The 20,934-nt window shown below is 42.0% G+C and overlaps 2 protein-coding genes across 3 annotated transcripts in view; one reads left to right on the top strand and one right to left on the bottom strand.

Annotated features, from left to right (window-relative positions):
* Positions 1-6,710, top strand: part of POLR3E (RNA polymerase III subunit E) — a 30,085-nt gene extending 23,375 nt beyond the window's left edge. Inside the window, exons 19-21 of one of the 2 annotated variants that reach the window (XR_010825071.1) lie at positions 2,395-2,486; positions 3,465-3,590; positions 5,844-6,710. Coding sequence is in view for 1 of the 2 variants with exons in the window: in XM_048067444.2 (XP_047923401.1) it covers positions 2,409-2,486; positions 3,465-3,590; positions 5,844-5,900 (261 nt within the window). In the remaining variant the exon portion in view is untranslated. The remainder of the gene's footprint in view (positions 1-2,394; positions 2,487-3,464; positions 3,591-5,843) is intronic. The other variant, XM_048067444.2, reaches the window with a different exon arrangement.
* A 1,457-nt stretch (positions 6,711-8,167) lies between these two features.
* Positions 8,168-20,890, bottom strand: CDR2 (cerebellar degeneration related protein 2). The gene is made up of 5 exons (XM_048067485.2): positions 20,649-20,890; positions 15,701-15,813; positions 12,204-12,352; positions 11,779-11,943; positions 8,168-10,568 (listed from the first exon to the last, which is right to left on the bottom strand). The coding sequence occupies exons 1-5, from the start codon at positions 20,725-20,727 to the stop codon at positions 9,701-9,703; spliced, it is 1,374 nt and encodes a 457-aa protein (XP_047923442.1). The 5' UTR covers positions 20,728-20,890; the 3' UTR covers positions 8,168-9,700.
* Between the last annotated feature and the right edge of the window lie 44 nt (positions 20,891-20,934).

Genomic DNA, 20,934 nt, shown 5'->3' with positions numbered 1-20,934 from the left:
GGGCAGGCTCTGCCCAGATCTGGAGGATATTTTGGAGCAGTCGGGAAATGATGTCAGCGTGGCTTCCTCCTGGTCGGGGCAGCAGGAGGGATGCGTACGTGTGCTGCCCCACTCTTACAGGGCAGTGCCCCGGCTCTCCGAGGGCAAAGCACAACAGTTTGCCTCTAAGGTTGTTCCGGCAGATGAGTTTCCCTGGCAGCTTCAGCCCCCTGCAGACTGGTGTAGCTGGAACACGGGGCTGTCTGGCAGTGGCTATTTTTAGGGTGTGCTCAGTGCTCCAGCGAGACGCATCCCAAAGCCAAGGGCTCCTCCCCAGCAGCTTCCCTTGTAACGTGGCGGCCCTGGGACACGGGCAGCAAGTCGTCCAAAAGCCCTGCAATGGCTCTGGGGGCTCACAGCAGGAAGGGCGTGGGGCGAAGGTTATAAAGAAGGGCTTTAAGGCAGTGGAGGGCTGTTTCAAGGTGAGACTGGAGAGGCTCAGATAATGAACATCGCAGAGAGCGTGCATGGGAAGGCAGGACAGCTGGACAGAGCAGCACGTCTCTCTGAAGAGCCCTTGGTGGCATTTCCCTCCCCTGAGGACCAGCAGTGACAGCAGCAAGCAAGCAGGGAGCTGCTGGCACCAGTGTTTGCAGCAGTTTACGGAGTGGGGCTGGGCAAGGCGAGGAGGTTCTGTGTTTTTTCCCAAATAAGTATTGTGTTGATTTGGAGGCCGTTTTCTTGCTGAATGGCCAGATAAGTGCAGCCGTGTTCCAGCGTGGCTGAGGCAGGAGTTTGCACTGGTGGCTTTCCCAGAGCGAGGCAGCGCGTAGCTTGGTGCTAATGCTGCCCTGCAGTTTGCTTCTCCTGCTGCAGCTGTCAGGAGAGAGGTTAAAGGGTTTGATTTTATCTGTGCTGAAAGCATACAAGAGGTTGTACTCCTCAGTACATGGAGTGTCCATATGAGAAGTATGTCAGGTGTTACGAGCCTAATAAACCCGAATCCTGCCTCTGAACCAAGTACAAAACCTTGTTATATTCCAGCTGTTTGGGCCAATATGGGAGCTAAAGCTGCTAATCCTGCTGGACAAAATGCTTCTCTGCAATAAGATCAGAGGCATTGTGTGAAAGGAGAGGCTGATCTTTCACTCTGCGATGCACAAGTCTCTTGGCGTGGTGTGGGAGAGGCTGGGAAGAAAGGTGTGTTTTGTACCAGCAGCCAGGATTGTGGAATACTGGAACAATCAGGACGGGCTTGTTAGCTTTTCAGAGATGATTGATTTAGGTCATCTGGGTGGTTAGCAAGGAATAAATTGTTAGTGACAGACAGGAAGAGACATGTCAGGAGTGAAGGCATATTCCAGCATTGCTTGTTAGTCACTGTTCCAAGGGGAGATGATAAGGCAAAGGGACGGTATTCTGTTTTTTTTTTTAGGAGTTTGGAACATGGAGGAGAGGCAGTTGCATTCCCTCCTGTGTGCAGGGGCATGAGGCCTCTGCTTCAGAAAAAACAAACGGTGTTTCCTTAGCTTGGCACATGGGGGGAAAAAAATAACACTTAATTTTTGGAGCCTGAAATGAGCAGGTGTCTGGTTCACTCTCCATCAGTGTTCAGTCTTCAGGAGTCCTGTAGTCTGTCTCAGAGCAGAGATCACAAATGCAGCAGAAGCACAGTGCTTGTCAGTCACGCCAGCCTGGGAGCAGTGAAGCAGATACATCCAGGTTAGAGTCTGAATGTCTAAAACTTGCCACTGTAGACTTAAAAATCTCCAGAAAGACCCTGTAGTGCACTTGATGCTCAGTTGAATAATGCTTTGGGTGTTCTGGAAACAATGCTGCTGACAAGAAAATCCTATACATCTTGTAGTGAAATACTGGCTGAGGTGCAAGCCCTGGCATTGGTCTTCTGGCTCTTGGTGGTTGTCCTCTCTCCAACAGGAAACTGTGCCCATGTCCCCTATTCATGGAGTCCTAGAGTGCCCAGCAGCCCCATTTTAAAGCTCTGAAATGGTTGGTGGTGTGCCTGTCATGCTGCTGAGGATCACCCCAGTGTGACTAGAAGCATCATCAGTCAGACATCGCTTGGACGTACCAAGGCACACATCAGGATGCACACCGGAGTGCTTGTCCCATTCTCTAGGCCATAATTACCCCCTCGTCTGGGGTCTGTGTGCTGCAGGATGGGTTACACGTGGCTCATGTTCCATGGCTGCAGGATGCGCCATGCTTGTGCAGGCACAGGGGCTGCCAGAGGGAGGTTACTCCTTTGAGTGTGGGGTGGGAGAGGAGCTTTTGTTGTTTCAGCAGTTCTCATTACGTGGCCACAACATTTTTGATTCGCTGATAGATGTCAAGGGATACTGTATCGTAGAATCATTAGGCAGAACTCATTAAATAGGTAGTTATTTTTAACAGCCTCTTGTTCTCAGTTTCCTCCACAGACTGCTGCTTCACCAGATGAACTAAAGGTTTATGCACTTTGGGAAGCCGGTGACACTTATGATCAGGTAAAGGCAAAAAAAGAAAGTGACACTTCCAAATACACGGTTAGCAAGCGTTTGGCAGTGGTTGAATTTGTGTTTCCTCAAGTGGTAGAGCAGGTTGTTTTTTTACCCTTTCCCTAAGGAAGTCTCCAGTTTTCAGTACCACTCAAAACTCTCCAGCTGAGAGGAAGCTCTCAGATCACAGGTTGATCATCATTGTATCAAGACCAAGTGGTGTGGACAGCAACATTATATGTTGGTAATGGTAATATAAGTTAGTAACTAACTTAACTCAGTGGAATGCACATAATGCTGAACCTGTGAAGAGAAGAATACTAGAATGCCGGCCTTACACTGGGATTCAGTCCAATTTTCTTCTTTTTTTTTTGCTGATGGTAATACATTAACCAGTGATTATAGGATGCTGATACCTGGTGCATCTGTTTATATTTAGAATAGGAAATGATTAGAGCATATGTGAGCCTCTCTTGAGTTTTAATTGATATCAGAGTAAATGAAGTGGAAGGAAAGGCAAGCTAACAAAGTATAGATGGGCAATATAATTGCTGTGTCCGTGACCTAAATCAGTGTTTATAGGGAAGGCTTATGCATTGTTGTAGAGAAAAAGCAGTATCCAGCCTTCTGGCTGGAGCTGACTACGAGTTACGTGAGAAGCATTTGAGAGGAGTAAGTCAAAGCTCCTTTTTCAACATGTTTCGTGCCCTTGGAGGTGCCCCAGGTTCCACGATAGGTGCAGATCCTGTGACAGACAGGGCAGAGATGGGGTCTGGAGAGATCCCTGTAGTGCCCTAAGAAAATAGGAGCAGACCTAATAGACAGCAGATATAAATGGGAGGGGATAAAGTTTCAAGATTATGAAGCAAGAATCCTCTAATGCAGTTCAGTGAAAGCTTCGTACAGACTAGTGCACATGCAGTTTTGTTGTATAGAAAGCTAAAAATGTTTGTTCCTTTTATATTAATGATAATTTTTCTTCTAAAGCATCGCCAAGTCTTGCTTGAAATCTTTTCGAGAAATTATCGAGTGCGCAGAAATGTCATTCAGAATCAGCTGAGTCAAGAATGCGGAGAAGATGTAAACAAGCAGGAGTTGGATAGAGTGTTAAAGGTAAGTTTCTGTTCAGTTGTGGTTTTGATCCAATTAATGCATGAATTTTTAATGCTTTGGTTTGACCAAGGGATATTTTACCTTGAGCTGACAAGTGAACGTGATGCTAGAACAATTGCTGTTGGAATGTGGACAGAGCCTGGTTTTCAGCCTGTTTTCTTAAAACTAGCACTTGTGTCATTCTACCTTCTTTCCCTTTGAAGAGTAGTGATTGTGATTTCCATGTTATTTGGCATTATTGCAGCAAATCCCTATTTCTGATCTAGGATCACCAGGGAGTAGAGCTCAGTAAATGTCGTACATCAGAGTTATTTTTTAAAAGAAGTGCACCTAAACACTAAATAATGTGGAGTTAAACATTAAGGTGGTGGGAGTGTTCAGCACAATGTTCTAAGCGTACCAGCTGCCTGCTGTTGGTTAATGCTAAAGAACACAAGTGCCATCTATTCAGAAGGAAATGCATTTTATTCTATAGTAGGACTTAGAGCAATGTAGAGAGCAAAACCCTAGCCAAAACAAGCATACAAAGTACTAGTTAACACATTTCATAGTGAATGTTTATTTGAAACCTTTCATCTCTGTCTTTGAAGATGAGCCATTTACTTTCTAAAGAAGCTTAAGGTATATAGACCGCACGGGCCATGATTGACAAACCTTAGAAGCGATGCAGGATGGCTAAGCAGAACGCTACCAACTAGTGTAACGCTTTAATCACTGTTGCTGGGCCTTTCCTCACCATCACCCGCTTCAATAAGTCAAGTGCTTAAGTGTGTTGGGATCTGTAAGCAGAGTAATAGCATATACGAAAAATTACAGATCTGTTGCTGTGACAGTAAGCAAACTGGTCTTGCTTGAAAGAACCTGGTCTTAGTATGAAAATAAGCTCAGACATTTCTGCCTGGTAATCAAGACGGTATTTCGTGTGGCTCACCTCTGCTGGAAGGTTTGTCAAGCAACCAGATGAGCTCCAATATCAGCTCTCCCAAAACATCTAGACAATGTACTGGCATTAGTTTTCACAATGATGTTGCTACTTAACAAATAATCTATTTTGGGAAAAAAATGCTTTCCCTTAACAAACTGGGTACTGTTTATATAAAAGTATATATAAAAGTTTATATAAAGTTTATATAAAAGTTTATATAAAAGTCATCGTGCAGCCAGCCTTGTGCAGTGTCAGACTCTTTGTTTTTAGTACATTTGTCACAGAAGCATTTGAAATTCTTTGTTTCTGAAATAAATGTTGAAAGGATGATTTAATGAAACAGGAAACTTTTCTGGCTTCTTTAAACCATGAGAGATTGGATTCCACTTTGAATGAAATTGGTTTTGTTGACTATTTCCCCAGCTGCATGTGCTCCTTTTTCCTTTTTTTTTTTCTAATACCCAGCAGAAGAGACAGACAGGGTTTGTATTTTTGCATCTGCAGATCAAGACGGCAAACCCTCTTTCTAGCCTCTGCACTTGATTTCTTATTTGTAGAGTGTTTGGCTTTAAATCCCAAGAATTAAGAACTTTTTTTTTTTCCATTTAAGTTCCACAGTATCAATTCTGTAGCAGTTCTTAAGTTGTGTTGAATTACCTAAATGGCAGGGTAGGAGCAAAAGAAAGAGAAGCTATTAGCTTAGAACTCAAGAGACCTGGTGTTCATTTAATAGAAATGAGAAACTGAACCACAAGAAAACCCACTTACTGAGCTCCTTTGCTGTGGTGCTTACCAGCTGTAAGCATAGCAGACGTGGTCAGAATACCAAAGTACAGTTCTGAGGTTTGACACTTGATTATCATAGAATATGGCTTCTTGTAAGGCTTCAGCTTTGGTGCTGTGTGCTTCAGCCCTTCTCTCTGTTTCTGTGTTCACCTGAGCCTGTGTCTACCCCTCAGTTCCTCTTGTCCTCACCTCTCTCCTCAGCCTTTCCTAAGCTGGCTTCTGCACAATTCCCTCCATTTCCTCCCCCCAAAAAGCATGGCTTCTTGCTGCCATCACATTGTTTATCCTGCTTGTGTCCTCTCAGCCTTCCCCCCGTGTCTGTCATCTTAATTTAAGTTATGTGATCCTCAGGGTAGAGACAACCTGCAGCTCTTCATTTATGCTCTCATTTGTGCTCTGGAGGGACTTACTGATAACATTTACTGTCACAAAGCCAGTAATGGTTCCCAAAACAGGCAGGGCACAACTTACTGTGCGTAGTCCCTGAGAAGCATAGCTCAGTGCTGTGGGTGCTGACGGACTTTCCCTTTTCCCCCCCCCAGGACTGCTGTGTGAGCTACGGTGGGATGTGGTATCTTAAAGGGACTGTGCAGTCCTGACAGCGGTGTCAGCAGTTCCGTTACTTCAGATGTTCTCCAGGATGAAAGAGGAAACCTGCGGTGGGCGGCACAGACAGTAATGCCATGGCCTTGGGAGTGTGGGGCAGGATCTGACCTACTTTGGGGCACGTGGGCATTGGAGAAAGACAGTCACTGACATCACAACATACTCACACATACGTTTGCATGGCCACCTAGGCGCAGAGAGCAATTAGGAAGACAACATGGGACCCTGTCTGCAGTTTGATTAATCTGGCATTTCTAATGTATTTTGCTTCTCCTTCTGTTTCATTATAATAAAATAAAACCATATACTGACACAGACATGATAGAAAAATCATGGTCTAATATTTTATTTTGTAAGTAATGCCAATAAAATTGTTTACAAACATCCCATTTTTTGTTAAATACCTAGATGCTCATACATTAGTCTGAGCATTATAATAATAGCCCTTGCAGCTCTCTTTGTAAAGAGGAGAGGAGATAGTGATGTTCGTGGAAAGGTCAGGGCCGGGGGGTGGGTGACAAAATCATTGTCTCTAAACTCTGTACTACATAGCAATTGTTCTCACCTGTTGTATGTGAAATGAACTGGCAAAAGAACTTACACTTGAAACAGATGTGGAACAACTACTGGATTTTGTGCATTGATGTGGGTTTTGTTGGAGGGATTTTTTGCATTATGTGCAAACACAGCAAGGTAAGTGCACCACACAGAAGGCATCCAGCTGTAGTTATCCCACTTGGCAACAATGTAAAACCTCTATTTTGTGTAATTTTTTAAAAAATAAAATTTTATCTTGAAGGTCAGCTGTGGCATATTGCTGTACCCTGCCTTGTTTGTCCAGGAAGAAATGGAAACTATCCTTGCTCCTTTTAGAGACCAAAGGCTTTCAGAGGAAAGAAAGGTCAGGAATGTTTTTAGTAGACCTTACAAGTAGATAGTAAACTACCTCTTAACTTGCTTTACATTATTCTGCTTGCATCATGTTCTTTAGGGGGTGCTTAGAGGTGGCTGTCAAGATGAAAGCCTGTTGCACAAGGTATAGTAACCGAGATTTTTTTCTGTTCTAGGTTTATCATTTAAGCCTAACTGCAGTAAGATAAGGAATGCCCTACTGGAGGAGTTTTAGAGCAGGGTTACTTTTTTACTGGTTTTTGTTTGCTATAATTTCCATCACATGAGAAGCTCAAGTAGATTCTATTAGCTTCATCTACTTATGCTCAGAAAAGACTCAGTTGTTGACAAAAATAAACCGATTAACGTAGTTAAGCCAGAGAAGATTGGCCCAAGCGTAACATTTGGCATACTTACAGCATTTCACACTTCTGTGGAAAACACTTTTAAACTGCTAAAACTCTACCTGAGTTCATATGCTAGTGTAGTTTATTAGCTACTTAAATGTAACTGGGCAGCACTTAAGTTCAGCCAGCTTTTGCAGCCTTTGTCCTCTGTGCATCCATGTCTTGACACTTACCTAGTATGACCTTGTTGCTGTAGCAGTAACCTACAGTTGTTTATATAAAGCCTCTCCCTGGGGAAGCCACAGTATGAGTGAAGTTACAAAAGACCACAGCCTTGGAGTTTATTACAGAATAAATGTGTTAAGCTCTGGCTGTACTGTGATATACTTCAGCAGTGGCACAGGTGGGCAAGGGCAAGTTACACTACAGAAGAATTAAATAGTTCTCCGGAAATTTAAGAACACTTGGAATATTTTCAAAGGGTGCAAAAGTATATAGAATGTGCTCTGTTAGCAAACAGCATTAAACTACTAAAGATCACCTATTTAACCAGACATTCCAAGTTGCTATTACATAACTGCTGGTGTCTCAGGTGTGGATCCCCTTCCCCTGAAGAGGTGAGCAGTGTCAGCAGTAAATGGCTTGTGACTAACAACATTACAGCTTTCTCTTACTCCTTTCCAGCAGCAGGTCTCTAGATGATGAGGACCCAACTATTAGGGAAACAGTAACAATATAGTTAACCTAATGGCAGAAGAGCAGCTTTCCTGCCTTCCCCCCCTCACACACTTTTTGGAAAAAAAAAAATCACAACAAAACAAATAGAAACCACTTAGTTGCCTCTGGCTTTCTATCCCAGGCACACCTATCCTTTTCCTTTTAGTGCTTTTTTTTTTTTTAGTGCAAATGTAATGGGAACTCTATCTGAGCTATCATGGAAAGATTGCAAGACTAGATAGTGCAGGTACCATCTGCAGAGTTTCCTGATTGGCACAGATAGGTAGAATTACTAGTTACACATGTAGCTTGACTGGCTTATTTATTTGCTTAGAAAAATATTCACAACATTCAGATTCCCATTTTTAAATAATTTTAAAGAATGCAACATGTTTTTGAGAAATTCCCACAATATGAAGTCTTAATACTGCAACTGAAGGACAGCTATACACAAGCTTAACAGGGTACATAAGGCAGACAGAACTGTAATAGCAGCTGAACTAGAGCTGAGAAATTGTCAACACGCTTTCAACTGTTTGGTGTATTGCAGCAACTCAGACAAGGCAATAAGTAGGTGGTTCCCAAGAACAGTTGAACAAATTAACTTAGAGACACTTTATAAGAAGGATGTCGCCTCTCCTGGTGCCCTCTTTCTCCTTAATTGCTTAGCTTTTTTTTTCCCCATTCTTCACACTTCAAAGCAGTTTTAAAGAACATCTTCATGTTTTGTTTTCCAGAGTTTGAAAACCTTTGAACTTATTATTAGGGAATGGAGAAGGAGAGGAAGAACAAGAACATGGGCCCCTGTTTTCAGAAGGATATGTTCTGGCAGTGTTGCATCCACCCCATAGGCAGCATGGAATAGGTCCACAGAAGTTGACAATGGAAGCAACAGACAAACCCATATAAGGTTTTACCTGACCTGTCTCCTTCAAGCACTGGGAGCTTGTGGTATGTAGGCTTAAAAGCTATTCCACTATATCAATGCTACTGCTAAAGTTAAATAGCTAAATTGCAACTTTCTATCTTACCAAATACACAAATGTATGTACTTTGCAGGCATTCCACCAAAAAAGAACAGTAGGTCCCAAATAACACATAATCAATTCACAGTATCTTGCCTTAAGACAAAGTTCCCTATATAAGAAACCATACCTAGAAGCCACACAAACTTTGTCAAATCCTTTCTTAGTAAGACATTTATACCAACCTGTGGGAGAGCTTAGTGCATGTGAAAACGTGGTATTAACTTAAGCCAAGCACAGTGCAAGCTGCTGTGCCCGCTCTCCACCTCCCTGCCAAAGCAAGTTCAGCTAGACTGTTCACTTCATTCTCAAGACTCAAGGAGAGGCTGCCCATGATACTGGTCAGGGGCTTTGTTTCTGTTCATTTTCTACATCGTTTTACTTAGTTACAGGGCTAGGTCATCACCTGCAAGCCAAAGAAAAGCTTTATAGCCTGGTTCCTTGTGAGAAGTACTGAACAGATTTCTTAGCTCTGTTAATATGAAGTGGACTAGGGAAACTAGTGTCAATTACTACTCTGGACAGACATTGTGTAGTATGAAGTAGTGTAGTATTAAGCTATGATGTTTGTTTGCTTTCCAACCACTGGTTTGTGTGACAGTGCTAAACAACATTAAATCTATTGCTACATAGGTACAAGGAGACTGCTAGTCTAACCAGCTTGTTAACTACATGTCTACAAACCAATTGAAAACATTCATTTTGAGTGCTAAAAGAAACAGTATAAGGGGTCTTTTGACATTTGTATAAAGGTTTTCCCCTCTTTGAATAACAGATTAGTCAACAGAAAATGGGTCATCAGAAAGTCCAGTGTTAGGGTTGAGAAGAGAGGGACTTGTACTTAGATCTGTGTTCATCTATTTCTTCCTTTGTTTTTTTGATACAGCTAAAGATCTCCTTGAAGAGTGCTTTATATTCAGGAGGAGCATTTGCAGGAGAGTCACTTAGCTCCACATTTGTGAATTCTTGATTGCTAGCTGAAAGATCATACTGGGTATTTCCCACATTAAGGTCTTTGGAATACTGCTTCAGTGTTTGTACAGCCTTGTGTTTCAAAGAATCTTCATCGATTTGACACTTCTTTAAAAGTTCCTCATACTTCACTTTCAGGGCATTATACTGAGCATCAACTTCATTAAGCACAGAGATTCCTCGCTGCTTCACAGCTTCAGCTCTCCTAATACACGTTTCTTCGTGGCCCCTTAGAATGTCTCCCCCTGCAGCGCTACTTAGGAAAGTTTCACTACTGCTCCGCTTCAATGCCTTCTTGTCAAGCTCACATACAGTCAGAAGTCCATCATCTGCTGGGCTCTGACCAAGCTCCCTTTCTAAGGATTCCTTGAATGAAATGAAAAATGATTCTGGCACCAATTTCTCTGCATTATGGAATGTGTTTTCAGACTGAAGTATTTGGCGCATTTCAGCTACTTCCACTTCCAACTCCTCTGCACGAGCCCGATACAAGTCTATATCAACAAGCCTCTGTTCAAGGTCACAGTTTTCTTTTACTACAAGACTATATTCCTCTTCCATGGTTATCCTCTTCTCTTTTTCTAGGTTAAGTTGGGCTTGCAGAACTGTAACTGCCTTTTTTAAGTTCTCATTTTCTTCTTCTAGAGGACTTAGCTGAGTATCCATTGAAGTTATCTTTTCTGCAAACACATGATCATAAACAAAATACCTGCAGAAACAAACACAAAAGTAGTATGAAGTGTAGGAAATACAGCTGACCACACCTAAAGTTTTCCTGTCCTAGGTAACTCATGACAGACTTAAACTGAATGCTAACATATCTCAAAGTATACATAGCAGTCATTTTGCTAACCTATCAGTCCGTTTAATAATCACGAAGGGAGTTTGTAAATACTTCATGTGCCATCAAGCCTTCCCCCTCTAGCAGAATGGCAGCTTTTTAACAGTTTCAAGTTACAGATCAGCTTACTGAATAACTAGGTCTAGAATTTAAGTTTAAAAAAAATACTCATGTATCATGTAATACCTTCTGACCCTTCAAATCTTTTTCCCACAGCTTTCCACTCTTACAACTTGCATCACGGTTGAGTGTGGAAACAAGCTTCAAAAAAGACAAGGCAATTCTGTAGCCACAAGCCTTTGGCAGTTTGAAAGAAGCCACATACTTATCTTTTGAAATGTCAAGAAATAACAATTTTGGATGCAGAGATTGTTTATTCTGCAGTCCTACTTCCATGTAGTACTGGAAGAGCAGACAAAAAATCCTGTTCTCCCTGTCTGTAAAGGTGCTTCACTTCTGATGTTACCTTCTAGGACTGAAGCTAGACTGAGTTTTTACCCCAGGTGACTTTTGATAGGCATACAAAAGCAGTTCAGCTGGGTAGAACTGCTCAAAATTAAGAAGCAGCCCAGAGCTCCAGGCACCATTTTACCAGTTTAAGCACCATTTTAACCAGCTTAAATTCAGCAAAGCTACTGCAGTAATTCCACCTTCCTTGAAGACAAGATGCCCACAGATGTCCAAGAAAAGGGTAAGTTACAGAAAAGATTGTTTAGGATGTTTATCTAGTAATTATCTGTTTGCGCTTTATCTGACTGAAAAGAAGGAGGTTCAAATCTTTGTAAGATGTTCTGGGCTACGATTTGATATGCTTAGAAACTTTGGGGCAGAACCTTTCAAGATAAGAGAGTAGAACGTACAGTTCCTCTTCCACAAAGGCTATTACAGTCTGCAACCAGAAGCATGCCACAAGCAGTGGCAACACCACATAATGCAGGACTGCAGAGATATTTTGCTAGCTGTGAACATAAGATGCTTTTCTGCTAGCTTCCTTGACATCTGTGCTTGTTTCTAGTTTTTGAAACTTTGCTTAAAATAATTTCAGTATTTTGTTTGCTATGCAAGGCAAGAGTCTTACTGGCGAAGGTCATACAGCTCCTTCAAACACGAGAAACTATGCATTGATCTTGGCTGGTCAGATCTCTCATGGCTCATCCGGCCTCGTCCAGACTTTTTCAGTTCTTCTACTTGTCTTTGAAGGTCATCTATGTGCATTTGCAGATTTTCAATAGTCTCTGTCAAGCTAAAAGTGAAGGACTGCTGTTAAAACATTTGACTGTTCAGTCAAGGACACGAGATAAAGCTCTCATCCCCTCATATTGCAATTTCTGCTCTTTGGCCACAAAACACTTTTAAATAAAGTTATCAATTTAAGAGTGTTGTAGAACAACACAAGAAAGAAACAGCCATTCAGTAACTGCACAAACATGCTTGGCCTGCTCTTTTCCATATTAACAGTTGGGAGCAGAGGGGAGAAAAGAGGATCCAGCCTAAGTTTGTTACCTTAGTATCTTTTGTTGTGAAGCTCTGCTCTCCGCAACTAGTTTTTGATTAGTGTCCTCTAGTTCTCTTGCTGTCACATCCAGCTGCTCATAGACTTTTGCGTGTTGATCGTTCATTTGACGTAAGAGCTCCACTTGCTTTGTGAGATACTGCAAGACAATACTGCTGTTACTAGTCTGCACTTGAAACACTGATAGAGCTACTATTCTGCACTTTTATTCACACTGATTAAAAAAACTACTAAGTTTCAGAAATACAGAGATTCCAGTGGTTGCTTTGGAAAACATACAGTTGTAAAGGTGCCATCAGAGCTCAGCTAGCTAGCTTGCCTTTGTCACTGAGGTCAACACAGGCTGATCAGCCAGCCTTTTACCCAGACGAGTTTGGTTTGTTTGTGCTATGTTTTTTTTCCTTTATCTATCCTTGCTGCAGCTAAGCTGTTAGCCAGTACCCATGTCTTCTTTACTGGGTTTGTCTGTAGTGCAGTCATCACTAATACAGCCACAAATCCCAATTTCAACACAGCCCTTAACTATCCACTGAATCTTTCTAAAAGCTGCAGTGGGCTCCATCAGAAGTTTTGTAATGATGTTGACCCAACAGTTTTCTTAGCATTAAAACTGAAATATTGGGTGGCACTATCTATGTATTTTTTTCAACTGGCCTAAGTTTTTCCATTTTGAAGCAGCATTAGTTTCAGCAAAACACAATTTAGATTGTGGTCATACTCAAGAGAGTTTGTGGACTACTGTGTGTCAGGAAGTAAAACCAAACTTTTGGATTCACTCTTTAATTTCTCATAGGGAACTCCAGTTACTGTAATACCAAGAATCTTTTTTTTTTTTTAAAATAAAACTCCAAACAAAGTGGTCTCATTTTAGTCCTCTTTAGTCTTACAGTTACCAAAATAGCCTGTTAAGTGTCTAGAATAATTTCAGAAAGCCTGGAATTCTCAGCATAAGAAGTTAACAATAACCGAGGACTCTTAATACAAGTGCCTTATATGGTCTCACATAGCGTAGGACTGAGCCCCTTCAGAAAAAAAAAGTTTGTATTAAACAGGCTTGAAAACAACAACAAAAAAATCCTTTAATTCTGAAATACTTTGTTGTTATACAGAATTTACTTCTTGCAATATATTCTTACTGCATGCTACTCACTGGTAAGTATGAACAACCATTGGACTTCGAGGCAGAACTACCTCTCTTTGGAAGTTTTCAGTATGTGCTTATGTAATGTTCTACTTAACCTTTTACCTCCTTAAGAGATTGATGGGTTTACATTTTAGGCAATTTAAGAACAGATTATAAATTAATCTAGGACTAGTAACTGCTACATACAGACTTCTAGAAGATCAACACGATAGCAGTTGGCTAGATCCTTTTGCAGCCTGTACGCACGTGACAGAGGATTTACACAAAAATAGTTCATGGATTAGCAGCAGAATCTCAATGTGACCCACTTCAGATTAACTTTCCCTATTGGTCACTCTCAGAAGGAGCTAGAGATCTTCATATTCTGTTCAGCAATACAAGAGTGACCAAGCACAGAAACAAGGTTTTGGTACCAGAATTAGATGTTACCACTTCTCACAGTGGGGTTTTGCAGAAGGTTTAGCTGAATGGAAGATGTAAAAGCACCAGTTTTATCCACCTTGTGTCTCCAGTATCTTCAGAGTTCGTATTAACTTGGCCTGCTGTAACTAGGCCATGAAAACAAAGCATAGCTGTGGTAACACCTTAGAAGTTTGCATTTGTTCCACCTCCCCAGCAACTGAGCACCTAACATGAAGCAGCAGCTGAGACTTCTGTTCTACTACATGACAAAGGAGAGTCAGTATTCCTGAAGTCTGAGTGCCGAGAACTAACATTCAGACAGCAATAAAGTTGCCCTTTCACTCCAGCATTTATTACATCTACAGTGATTTGTTGGTGGCACACATGTCAGCACAGAGGTCAGATATAATGATCCAAGGCTGTAAAGCACTTAATATGTTAGTATATAATATACCAGCTATAATCTTAAGCATCCCAAAAGCCTTTGACCCTTCCTTTTCAGTGCAGAAAAGGTAGTACCATATTTGAGAATGACTTCTTAATCATTGTAAGAAGAAGTTTTAGAGTTTTCTACCTGTAAGAAGTGAATTTATTGGGGAGGGTAGAGGTGGGGGGTAGAAAGAATTTCATTACTTTATTTGCACTAAAAAAAGCTAGTCCAAACCCGAGCAAAGTAGCTCCAAGAACAGCTGAAAGACCACCTTCTACTTGCAGAGATGAGCACTTTAAGAATTAGGAAGATAAGGAAACAGCAAGCATAGATGCTAGATATGACACTTACAGATTGCAAAGTTATGCTGTGTTATTTCAAAACATGCTGCAACTGTGTTAAATGCTTCCAACAACATGGCTGATTCTAGAATCATTTAGGTTGGAAAAGACCTCTAAGATCAAGTCCCACCATTAACCTAGCGCTGCCAAGTCTGCCACTACACCATGTCTCTAAGCACCCCATCTGCACCTCTTTTGAATACCTCAAGTAGAACAGTATTTGTATAGCACCTTCATAACAATGATAAATGTTTAAGTCTTAAGTTGCAGCTGTACAAAAATAAACATACTGTAACAGCGTAAGTTCTACTTACACGAATTAATTCATATTTTGTAAGAATTTAGCATATACCAGTCACAGCCTGGTCCCTGTGATTCATACTAGAGCCAAACTAAAGTGCTGGACTACATTTCCATTATATTGTCAGTTAGAGAAGTACTGAATATTTAATAAATTTAATTATTAGAGACCATGCATTGCCCTCTTAATAGCTAAAAAATCATTACATTGACAAATGCTATGTCTGCAAGAACATAAGCACTGTTAAAAAAAAAAAAAGACATTGCCAAAAATGGTTAGGTTTTTCCATCAAGTAACATAAAGCTGAGTGTTTCCAGAGGATGGTACTGATCCCTCACCCGATAACCACAGAAAAATATACCCACTGCATTCTGCATTTAGGTACCAGTTAAATGTTTCTTCTTGCTGATTTTTTTAATTGAACTTTACTTTAGTTCCCTTTACCACAGCTCAGTTTAAGAAGTACATATCCTCAGATTTTACTCAAATCTCTTCATGCTTTAGTAAAGCACTTAAATTTCAGTGCAGTAATTTATTTATCACATAAGAGGTAAAATAATATGAAATTAAGACCAGCAAAATTTTGCAATAAGATTCCTGAAATAACTTTTCCTATATAAAGATGCCAGTCCTTTGTCATTATATAAAACAAATCCAACAAGTTTAGTGGCACAAAGACTCCATTACTGAAGCAAACAGCTCTAACTATGGTCAAAGCCTATCTATGTTTTTGAGGTATCAGAAGTACTTAAAAGTTGCTCAGCGATTGTCTTAAAAGTGTCAATCAGATGTCAAGAAACTCAGATCTCTTATGTGCTATTCTGTTGCATGTCTACATGCTTTAACACTTGGATCCCTTAAATATTTACCTCTATCTCCTGCAGTTGCTCTTGGTTTGTTGCATACATTTGCTGTAAAGATTCCTCTAATTCAGTGTTTCGGTCCAGTAGTGTCTTCCCAAGCTCAGCAGCAAGGTGAAGATCTAAAAAAGAAGTCATATGTACACACGTTACAGAGCTGACAGTATGATCTATTTTTAAAGCATTTTAATCAAATACTCAAGGTGTTTTTTATTACTGTTGTAACTGACCTAAGTCATTTGCAGTACCCAAAAAGTAAGTTAGCTTATACTTACATAGAATATTCAGATACCACCTATAATGTAAATCTAAGTCAGACACAAAACCTAGAAGGTAATCAATCCTATTTCATGAACCTTCCTTAGTTCCTCCTTTGGTCTTTCAGCCACACATCAGACACAGCCAGCCATCTTCTCTTCGCTTCCTTCCACCTGCCCAGTACAGCACCAGCATCTCTATTTGAGGTGTCTGTCAACTACATTTCACGATGTTTACAACAATCACGTTTTAGAAAAGTAAAGGTAAAAGCAAACCCATCAGGCTAGACCTGGGCCAGAGCTGCCTGCACTCTCATTTACTTTGCTGTTCTTCCCCATTACCCCTTCAGCAAGGAGCTCAGGTCACACAGGATCAAAGCGGTGAACTAAAATTTCAGATACTTTATGGTGAAACAAGAACATGGGAAGACATAAAACTAATAAAGAAATGTAGCTATGCTGCTTTTCAAGCTCATAAACCTAGGAGACAGCAATTGCTTTATGTGCTCCAAAACATCATTTTAAGTGTCATTTATTCCCAGGCACTTAATCTCTATTTCACTTCAGTCATCTTCAATCACCTCCAGGGTGCAGTGGCTAGAGTTGTTTCGAATTAAGAAATAAGTCATCTGAACACCCAGTTACTTTCTCAAGGGAGCCTTGATATTTGTTCCACAGCTTAAGTATTGCTAGATATTCTATAACATTGTCTTTAAAGACACACACAATTTAAAATTTAATGTTGTGTGATGAAATCTATCTAGTGTTATTGTTAAAATAGTAATTGCTCTGTGCAGGGTATTACATGTTCAAAATCTAACAGATTTTGAAAGCCTCTTATTTTTCACCTCCTTCCCGTCACCTAGACCATGACCATGTTGTCTCCTGCATGCATGACAGTCTTGTTAGTTTGCTCATAGATCAGACTGGCATCACCAATGGGAAGGAAAGGAAACAGAAGGAAATTCAAGAAAAAATTAAGTTCTCTTCAAGAAGTCTTAAATCAACGTACAAGAAGCACGTACTGCATCAGCAGCAGTTGCAGCAAGGCAAGAAAACACATCCCATTTTCATTTGATTAAAATGCCCTTGTTTTAACATGTTATCTTACCTCTTTCCTGCCCTTTCCCAGTTACCTTATCAGCTAGTCATTGCAATAGACAGAATGCTGCTCCAAGATTGTTTTGTGCTAACCTTCAGTTTGGCAGCCTGTCCAAAATGATTACTTGATCTAGATGCATAAACCAAGGACTGAATTCAGACCTAACAGCCAAATGTTCCTGTTCACTTGTCTTTGTAAGCTGTAGATGTCCAAGTTTGGACAAACAGCAGCTGTGGTATTCTTTACACATTCTTTACAGCTCCAGTGCATTGTTTCCTACCTTAAAGTCACATTCTTAAATTCCACCAAAATTATTTCAAGTCACATTGCATGCAAGCTCCTGATAGAACTAGGAGCCCCACTGCATGCTGGTTTACACTGAGCAGTTTATCCTCACGTAGCTCTTTCATTGTTACACCACTTGTTAAGAAACAGCCAATTTTACAGCTTTTTCCAGGGTTTAAAGTATTTGGATAAGAAAACCTTAAGGCATCCTGCTTAAGATTTTCCCATTTTAAAACAAAGCTCACATATTGTTTATCTGTGGACAGAGAAACTCCTAAAGCAAACACCAAGCTGTTTGTTCTATCACACCGTAGAATACTGGAGTTTTCAAATCCAGCCATCTTTCATCCTATATAAAACAGAGTCCTGATTCACAAGTTCTCATACTACACAAATCTTTACTAACACCCACAATCTTTAAAGCCCGTCAACAATATTGGCATCGTTTGAGGCAAAGACTAAATAGTCCATTCTTTTATTTTAATAGAGTAGAATAAGAGCTTTAGAGAGGATTTTAGGATTATGTTAAAGACTTCATGCATAATGGAATTTTGCTGCCATTTCCCTTCCCAAAGTGAAAGTTTGTTTTGATGTTTAAATACATTTAGAAGTAGATAGTTCCATTCTTAAATGCCCCCACATCTACTAAATCAAGGAGTGCATACCACACAGCACTTTGAACACAATGCGAATAATAGAATTCATGTCACTGTACTTATATGCCCAATCTGTTCATTAGCATGGCAGAAGCACAAATGAGTTACTAGGGGAGAAGCATGCTATTTTGTAATTAAGGTAATTTGTTTTTGAGGGGGAGAAGACAAGTGGAAGAGCTCAGTAACATGCAATGAAGCTCTAACTGCTACCCCTAGAAAAGGCAACAACAATCTGGCCTCTCCTAAAATTAAGAGTTTACTTTGCATCTGCTTTTCCACATTAAGTACCTTTATTCCCTATATTCCCTAAGAGCAAATTTTAAGTCAGATGTAGAACGTGTTCTCCTGATACTGAAGTTAGTTTACATTTGTCTTAGTCACTGTATAATACTAGAAGCACACTGCATTTTCTGTTTAAAATTTACGTAAACTAATAGTTAAATCCTGCAACAGACAATTACACATTTTTCCTTTTCAACATGAAGATGTAAGCAGAGAGGTTTTTAATAATGCAAACTGCATAAGCACAAATCTTAAGAACCTGATTTTCATAAACCTGATCAGTCTTACTCATGCCACTTAACAGCTGCATCAGGAATCTCTAAACTGAACAGGATTTCAGTGACAGGTCTTCAGTGGTGTTACAAAGCCCTCATTTGCAAGCGCTTCCCCACAAATTCTTTTGAAAGTGTTACGGTAATTGAGAAAAAGATGAAGATAGCACCAAAATCCTTCTCTTCTACATTTCATAACCCACGTAACAAAATGATTCAGATAATTTTCAATCTAAAAATAAGTTGTACTTTTCAAAAGCAGAAGGCATTAGTAGGGCAAGATATATGTTAAGCCTGGTTGAAGTTTATTTAACTGTAAAATTAAACCCTTCTTTTTCTTACTGAGATGTATATTCTCTCCTCCATGATCAGATTACTCTGTTTTATTAAAGCAAGTAACAGCAAGAAGAACAATCATAAAAGAGTTCTTTTCCAAAGGTCAGCACACTGCAGCAAGACACGGATCTTGCAGGAGGAGGGATGGCTGTTCCCATCCTTAGAAGAATTCCACGAACCTTCTGTTTTCAACAGCAGCATGCCAGAGAAGCCCACCTCCATTGTCAAGGCAAAAGCTTTTGGTGCATACAAAGACCATCAAAGTTCGTCTGAAACCCTACCCTGATTTTCAGTTTCAAAGACAGGCTGAGAAGGAGTACAGGCTTGTTTTAGGATGCTTCTTAAGTGTTTAAGAACCTGTGTTTTCTCACTAACATGCTCCTCAGTTCTCAGACACACACGGATTGTTTGGGTTGTGAGAAGTACAAAGAGACCTTGATAAGCAATCTTGCTCCTCTGTTTACATACACTGGTATCACTTAGTTTTAGAGGGTTGAAAAGTATCTTTCAGACTGCAGGAGCAGAGTATAATGGAACATTTTACAAACACTCCCTTAAGGAACGACTACTTTGCGTTTCAACTTGCCCATCAGATTATTTTCCTCCTTTCCCTTTTGGCAAGGCTAGCAGACACTTCCGTTCGGGCTTGTAAGAGAGAATCCTCAGAAAAAGATGGTTCAACTGCTGGGAGAGCACAAACCAGCCCTCAAAACGCACTGACCTCTAGAAGGGAGTACTGTCTCCTGGCTCACAGCAGGGAGCCAAGTGGTGATTTTATGGTCGTTTAAACAAAGAAAAAAATTGAAGTTAAGAAACATCAGTAAGGCAAGAAGTCAGTCACTCTGCATCAGGAGCTCACTTTGTAGGTCTTCTATCCCCCTAAACGCTGATGTTGTAAAAACACAGTTAAATCACGTCTTCACGTTTCCAACTCTCTTCCTTTTGACAGCAAACCATGGATGGTTTCAGGATCTTACTCAAATTAATTGGTTTATAACCTACAGCCATGAAGACATCTCTTTTGAGCAAAGAATCCCTAAACATAGTTGAGAAGCGAGCTATTTTAAAGCCAAAGCATACAATTAGGGACCTATTCCCGTCTCAGAAGAAGTTCCTGCTGTCAGGTGCCTGATCCCAGCACGAAAACCGCTTAACCGGGGAGGGCTTCCACAGGCACCTTTCTTTACAACAGGGCAGCAAGAAGCAGCGTGTGGCGGCGTGAAACCCTAAAACCCGCGTGGGGCTGCGGCAGGCTCGCAGGACGGCACCTCACCGCTCTCAGCCGGCCTTTTAAAACACACGCAGGGCCGGTACCGAGAAGTAAATGCCAGCAGGCTCCTCGGGAAGCCGCGCGTTCCTTCCATGTCGTGGCCGCAGGAGACTTTTGGCGTGGTTACACCCGCCGCGTGCCGGCTGTGCCACCGCCTCGGGTGGGCTCGGCAGGGCGGGCTGCCCTCAGCACCCCACGGCGCCGGTGCCAGCTCCTGCGGTGCCGGTGCCAGCCCCAGCCCAGGTGCAGCCGCCGGCAGCCGCCTCCCCGCCTCGCCCCGGCGAACAAAGGCAGCCGCGGGCTGCAGCGGCGGGGCGAGGCGAGGCGAGCCGGGGCTGCCACCGCCACCGCCGCCTCCCCGAGCCCCTCACCGGCGGCTTCAGCCCGAGCCCACCCCATCCCCTCCGGGGATCGCCCCACCGGGGGGTCACCGCACCGGGGGCACCCCCCGGGTGCCGCCCCGCCGGCTCCCCGCGCCCCGTGCCGCGCCGCCTCACCTTGCTGCAGGTCCTGCTGGTCGTACCAGGGCTCATCCTCGCGGATCTCGAACTCCTCCACCAGGCTGCCGGCCAGCATCGCGCCCCCTTCTCCCTTCCCCCGGCGGGGCCCGGGCGAGCCGCCCAGCCGCTCCCCCTCCCCTCAGCGGCCGCCTCCGGCCATGGCCGGGCGCCGCCGCCGTCCCTCGCCGAGCCTCTCCCCCTTCCGGCCGGGCCGCGCGGAGCCGCCACCGCCGGCAGCAACGTGGCAAGCGCCGGCCGCCCGCCCCCGTCGCCCCGCGATTCA

Source organism: Anser cygnoides, chromosome 15, assembly GCF_040182565.1.
Source record: "Anser cygnoides isolate HZ-2024a breed goose chromosome 15, Taihu_goose_T2T_genome, whole genome shotgun sequence".
Classification (NCBI taxonomy): Eukaryota; Metazoa; Chordata; class Aves; order Anseriformes; family Anatidae; genus Anser; species Anser cygnoides.
This window is presented reverse-complemented; position numbering and strand designations above follow the sequence as displayed.